At 37.5% G+C, this 6,821-nt stretch overlaps 1 protein-coding gene across 1 annotated transcript; it reads right to left on the bottom strand.

Annotated features, from left to right (window-relative positions):
* Positions 1–5,096: 5,096 nt before the first annotated feature.
* Positions 5,097–5,594, bottom strand: LOC148955979 (uncharacterized). The gene has a single exon (XM_089088748.1). The coding sequence runs from the start codon at positions 5,592–5,594 to the stop codon at positions 5,097–5,099; it is 498 nt and encodes a 165-aa protein (XP_088944874.1).
* Between the last annotated feature and the right edge of the window lie 1,227 nt (positions 5,595–6,821).

Below are 6,821 nucleotides of genomic sequence, written 5' to 3'. Positions count from 1 at the left end.
GTTTGTTTTTTTCCCAGGGGTGATTTTATTCATCCAGGGGTCCTAGAATATCGTGGGAGGGCTCATTCGAACTGAAATTAAAAGTTCTAGTGCCCTTTTTAAGTGAACAAAAAAATGGAGGGCAACTAGGCCCCCTCCCACGCTCATTTTTTCCCCAAAGCCACCCGATCAAAATTTTGAGATAGCCATTTTGTTCAGCATTGTCGAAAATATGATATTTATATCTTTTAGGATGACGTAATCCCCCAAAGTCCCCGGGGGGAGGGCTGAAAGTTATGAACTTTACCCAATGTTATTGGGAAGTATGCAGACGTTTTCAGAGGGGATTTTTTCTGGTAGTGAGGGGGGGGGAGTAGGTCAGGGGTTATGTGGGAGGATCTTATCATGAAGGAAATTTTCATGGGAGCAGGGACATTGCTATGAAGGGGGCGCCGGATTTCCCAGCATCATTTAAAAAAAGATCAGAAATTATATATAAAAAAACAAGTTTTTTAACATAAAGTAAGGAGCAACATCAAAACTTAAAACGACAGAAAACATTACGTATACGATTGGGTTCATCCCCTAGTCAATACCTCGCTCTTTAAGCCAAAGATTATTTAGTACTTTCATAAGAGCTATTTATTCTAATTAACGGCATTTGTGATTAAGGGGTCATTTTTAAAGAATTGGAACAAAATTTGAATTTTAGCTTCAAGAGCAAGGTATTGACTAGGGGGCAAACCGTCTAATATACGCAATAAAAATATAAGAATATAGAGGTTCTTTACGTAGGTTAATTCGTAAGTTACGTATACTTATTACTAATAAAAATGTTCGTATATAAAATTAAACAGGTTTCAAGAAAGCCATTTAGCCAAATAAAAGTAAAATCAATATTAAATTTTCTTTTAATTATTCACGAGCGGTGAGCCAAAATCAAAACCTGCATTAAGTCAAAAACGTTCAAAAATTAAATAAAAAACAACAAGTTTTTTTAATTGAAAGTAAGGAACGACGTTAAAACTTAAAACGAACAAAAATTATTCCGTATATGAAAGGGGTTGTCCCCTCTTCAACGCCTCGCTCTTTACGCTAAAGTTTTACTTTCTCCCAACTCTATTTTTGTTAAACAATAAAAAACTTTAGCGTAAAGAGCAAGGTGTTGAGGAGGGGACAGCCCCTTTCATATATAGAATAATTTTTGTTCGTTTTAAGTTTTAACGTCGTTCCTTACTTTCAATTAAAAAAACTTGTTTTTTCTATTTAATTTAGTAAAGCGCCAATGACGCAGTAGGTTTTAGACTTTTACAGTGAGAGAAGGAGGCGCTATCCAAACTCTTGTTTGTAGTGATTTTTGTTAGTTTCAAGATTGATCTACATATACAATTTAAGCTTCTCTCGTTTTAGGATTTATTTATTCATTTACATTAATATCTATTGTATGTTTGTTTGCATTGATTGTTTATTTAATTTCTATTCGTTTTGAGTTTTATTTATGCTTCAATAGCAAAATATTTTTTTCGTTTCAAGCTTGATTTTCATATTCAATCTAAGCATTACTCGCTTTAAGATCTATTTGTTCATTTATGTTCTCACTTGTTGTATGTTTTTTGCTATGATTGTTTATTTAGTTATGGTTCGTTTTGGGTTTCATTTATTATTTAATAGTAATTTCTGGTCATTTTGAGTTTAAATTTTAACAGGTATTTGTATCTGATGAGCTTAAGTTTAAAATGGCCTTTAATATTATCTGCAAAAAATAGTTTTCGGAAATTTGTTTATATTTATTTCTGTTCATTTTTGATTTCAAAAGTTTCAAGTTTTGAAAATTCCTTATTTCAAAATCAAACTTTTTTAAAAATCAAATGTTCATCAAAGTATCAAAACTGGTATGAAAGTGAAAAAATGGGTTTGTGTCAACCTCGGAGTTTTTATTATTTTATGTTTGAACTATTTTTAACAAAATGTCTATCTCAAAATGTTTATTGGATGGGTTTGGGGAAAAAGAGCGTGTGGGGGGAGGGGGGCTAATTACCCTTCGGTCTCTTTTGACTCTTTAAAAGTGAACTAAAACTTTCTATTCTCAATCAAATGAATCCTCTCTGAAGTTTATACGAGCATCCCTTCTATAAGAACCATATATACCCCTAGAGTATAACTTACAACGCCTGTCCCTGGGCCCTAGGGGGTTGTGTCAGCTCCGGAGTTTTAACATCTGATGTTTGAACTATTTTTAACAAAATGGTCAACTCAAAATTCTATCGGATGGTTTTATCCATCCGATAAATGCAAAGGCGAGGGGGTGGGAGGGGCTACTTGTTCTCCGATTTTTTTTACTCTGAGAAAATGAACTAGAACTTTTAATTTCCATTCAAATGAGCTCTCTTTGAAGTTTATACGAACATCCCTTTCATAAAGACCATATATGGCCCCGGGACATAGCTTAAAATGCCTGCTCCTGGGCCCTAGGGCGTTGTGTCGACGCTGGAGTTTTTGTTATCTGACCTTAGAACTATTTTAAAAAAATGGCTGTCTCAGAATTTGTATCGGATGGATTTTGAGAAAAAAGGGTGTGTGTGGGGGGGGGGGGGGCTATTTGCCATCGGAAATCTTTTGAATCTTAAAAAGTGAACTAGAACTTTAAATTTCCAATAAATGAGCCCTCCCTGAAGTATATACGAGCATCCCTTTCATAAGAACCATATACGCCCCCAGAACAACGCTTTAACGCCTAACCCCCGGGCCATGGCGAGTTGTGTTGACATTGGAGTTTTTGTTATCTAATTTTTGAACAGTTTTCAAAAAACTGACTGTCTCAAAATTTATAGCGGACGGGTTTGGGGAAAAAGGGCGGGGGGCTAGTTGCTCCTAAATATCTTGACTCTAAAAAGTGAACTAGAGCTTTCAATTTCCAATCAAATGAGCCCTCTATGAAGTTTATACGAGCATCTCTTTCATTAGAACCATGCGTGCCTTTAGGGCAAAACTTAGAACGCCTTCCCTTGGGCCCTTGGGGGTTGTATTGACACTGAAGTTTTTTCTATCTGACCTTTGAACTATGTTTTAACAAAATGTCTATCTCAAAATTTTTATCAGATGGGTTTGGAAGAAAAAGGGCATCAAAGGGGGGCTAGTTGCCCTCGGATCTCTTGACTATTGAAAAGTGAGCTCGAACATTCAATTGCCAATCAAATGAGCCCTCTCTGAAGTTTATACGAGCATCCCTTTCATAAGAACCATATATGCCCCAGGGCGTAAATTACAATGCCTGCCCCCGGCCCCTGGGGGGTTGTGTCGACACCTGAATTTTTGTTATCTGACTTTTGAACTATTTTTAACTTAATGGCTATCTCAAAATTTTTATCGGATGCATTTAGGAAAAAAGGGGCGTGGGGGACGGGGGGCTAGTTACCCTCTAATCTCTTTGACGCTCAAAAACGGAACTCGAACTTTCAATTTCAAATCAAATGAACCCTCTATGAAGTTTTTACGAGCGTCCCTTCCATAAGAGCCATATTCCCCTAGGGCATAACTTACAACGCCTGCCCTGGGGCACTGGGGGGTTGTGCCCACCCCGGAATTTTCGTTATATGGTTTATGAACTATTTTTAAGAAAATGGCTATCTCAAAGTTCTTTTTGAATGGATTTGAGGAGAAAAGGGTGTGAAGGGGGGGGGGGGCTAGGGGCCCTCCAAACTCTTTTGACTCTTAAAAAGTGAACTGGAACTTTCAATTTCCAACCAAAGGAACCCTCTTTAAAGTTTATATGAGCATCCCTTCCATTAGAACCATATATGCCCCCAGGGCATAGCTTACGACGCCTTTCCCCGAGCCCTGGGGGTTAGTTCCAAAACCGGAGTTTTTGTTATATGATCTTTGAACTATTTTAAACAAAATAGCTATTCAAAATTTTTATCTGATGCATTTGGGAAAAAAGGCGAGGAGGGGGGTGGGACTGGTTGTCATCCGATATCTTTTGACACTTAAAAAGTAAACTAGAACTTTAAATTTCCAATCAAATGAGCTCTCTATGAAGTTTATACGAGAATTCCTTCCATATGAACCATATATGCCCTCTGGGCATAACTTATAACCCTTACCCTGGAGACTGTGGGGGGAGTGTCCTGTTCGACGATATAATTTCCAGAACTTTCAACTACGTTGAACAAAATGGCTGTGTTGGGTTGTGTTGACACCGGAGTTGTTGTTACCTAATTTTTGAACAATTTTCGAAAAACTGTCTATCTCAAAATTTTTAGCGAATGGATTTGAGGAAAAAACGGTAGGAGGGGGGGGGCTAGGTGCCCTTAAATCTCTTGACTCTTAAAAGTAAACTAGAACTTTCAATTTCCAATCAAATGAGCCCTCTATGAAGTTTATACGAGCATCACTTTCATAAGAACCACACTGCTTTTAGAACAAAACTTATAACAACTTCTCCCGGGCCCTGGGGGGTTGTATTGACACTGACGTTTTTCTTATCCGACCTTTGAACTATTTCTAACTAAATATCTATCTCAAGATTTTCATCGGATGGGTTTTGAAAAAGAAGGCTTGGGAGGGGGGTTGTTGACTTCGGATCTCTTTTGACTATTAAAAAGTGAGCTTAAAGTTTCGATTTCCAATCAAATAAGCCCTATCTGAAGTTTATACGAGCATATCTTTCATAAGAACCATACATGCCCCAGGGCATAAGTTACAGCGCCTGCCCCCGGGTTTTATGCTGTTTAATGACTTTAAACTTATTATTTTTATTTCTAAGTTTTTAAGATAATTTTAATTGTATACTGAAAGTTACTGATATCACAGCTTCTGTAGGACTATGAAAAGCGTTATAGATTAGTTTGTTGTTGTGAGGCTACGTATTTATTTTTGAATCCTAAATCAATATTCATTTTTTTATTACAGACTTCACGGCTCCATCACAAATGATGATTTGCCGCTAGTCCTGGTAGTTATCTCGCTTTCCAACACTGAGGTATTTGTTATACCTTCTCTTGAACGCGTCAAGGGAAGGATTTTTTTGGGATTACTTCTGCCGGCAGTTTATTCCATGTGGCAACCCATCGCCAGGTGAAAATCGTTTTCAGATATTCTTGGCGGGGAGTACCCTGCTAAAGGTAGTCCTGACGAGCTGTACCTCGGCGATTTGATCGCAAGGGCTTTGCTTTATCAGGAACGAGCTTCGATAGCTCCTCCGCTGGAGGGTTATACAAGTACTTATAGAAAACCAAAATGGACACCACATCGAAACGTTCCTGGATCAGCTGTGGAGTTTTAGCTTTCATGTTGCCCGAGGTTGCTGCACGCACTGCTCTATTTTGAGTATGTTGGAGGGGAGCGATGTGGCTTTTTGGTGCACCAGCGAAGAGAGGACCTGCATATTCCATGACAGGTCTGATGCATGAATTGAAAAGTGGCAGAATAGAATCATCAGGAAGAAAATTTTTGCATCTTAGGATAACGCCTAATTTCTTGTTGCAAGAGGATCTAATTTTACTGAGATTCTCAGTCCATGAGAGATCCAAAGAGAGATTAACTCCAAGTAAGCGCAGTGTATCAACGCGCGTTATTACCTCTCCTTTGAAAACGAAATCAGTAAGAGTCCTCATCTCACGTGCTTTAGAAATTAGGAGCTATTTCGTTTTCGATGTGTTAAAACTTACAAGCCATGCATCTGCCCACGCCTCAATTTTCACCAGGTTAGCCTAAAGCTCCTTCTTGGGTTCACTGGGATTTTCGTCTTTTTTTATCTTGTTTTTTATACTTGTCTTTTATGTTTTCAGCAGAGCGCTAGTTTTCTGTAATCCTGCAAACTTAGGGAAATATCAGCAGTTGATTTATTTGCACTAGTTTTATTGATATAGGTTAGATAGGCTCTGAAGTAATAACCTTTGTTCGTCTTAAGTTTCAACTTCTCTCTTTACTTCCCTCGGAAAAACTTAGTTTTTTGAATTATCTCTTTAAGAATCGAATTTCACCCCTTTTTCTCAGGTTAACTGCTTTCTGATTTCACCTACTTTTATTCATATTACCCTTAGTGCGGTATTAGCTGTATCTGACGAAGGCTGTACCTATAAAATATGTGTTATTAATCTTTTAATTTTACGATTTGATCTTCAACACAAGCGAAGTTGAATAAAAGTGTTTAAAACCTTATTTTCTAATATAAACTTTGCAGGCAACATAATAAAAACACATTATTTCACAAAAAAGTTTTTATTCTTTCCAAGTCTGAAATTTAATGCATATTGGGAACACTAAAAAATAGCTATGATACAAGGACCCAGCCTAGGAGACCATAGGGCCTCGTATAGAATATGGATCTATTTTTAAATTTGTTTTGTGTATCGAAAACAACTAAATCTTTATTGCTAAAATGTTTGGTTTTTAAGTAATATCCGTTAGACAGGGAGCCAGGATGCAAAGGTCTAAATATCCACAGATTAAGGACACAGTATTTGATAACTAAAACTGTTCCCTATTGGGAAAGTTGGGTGTATTGGCCCCACAAAATTTTTTACGGATCTGCAACTAACGGTATATTTTATTTTGCAGATGGCTCTAAAACGGTGTGTATCCGTGAAAGAAGCTGTAGCTATACTAGACGAACTAATTGATGACGAGGAAGAGATTGATATGGTCATAATTCACCCTGATGTGGGGGTAGTTAGTGACGAAGAAGAAGGAAACGAGGACAACACAAAATCTTTGAATTATCTTCCAAGCGTTGTTGCAGGGACGATAGAGCTTGATATCACCCATACTTCCGTAACAGGCGATGTAGCTGGAGACAATTCATCCGGGCTTCCTGCTGCTTATACTTTGGATGTTGATGA

The sequence above is a fragment of the Artemia sp. Qi Xiang Cuo genome, chromosome 1 (genome assembly GCF_049724085.1).
Source record: "Artemia sp. Qi Xiang Cuo chromosome 1, ASM4972408v1, whole genome shotgun sequence".
In the NCBI taxonomy this organism is placed as follows: domain Eukaryota; kingdom Metazoa; phylum Arthropoda; class Branchiopoda; order Anostraca; family Artemiidae; genus Artemia; species Artemia sp. Qi Xiang Cuo.
This window is presented reverse-complemented; position numbering and strand designations above follow the sequence as displayed.

Coding starts and splice junctions, on each gene's coding strand:
- LOC148955979 (XM_089088748.1), bottom strand. CDS start 5,594: ATGAGGACTCTTACTGATTTCGTTTTCAAAGGAGAGGTAATAACGCGC.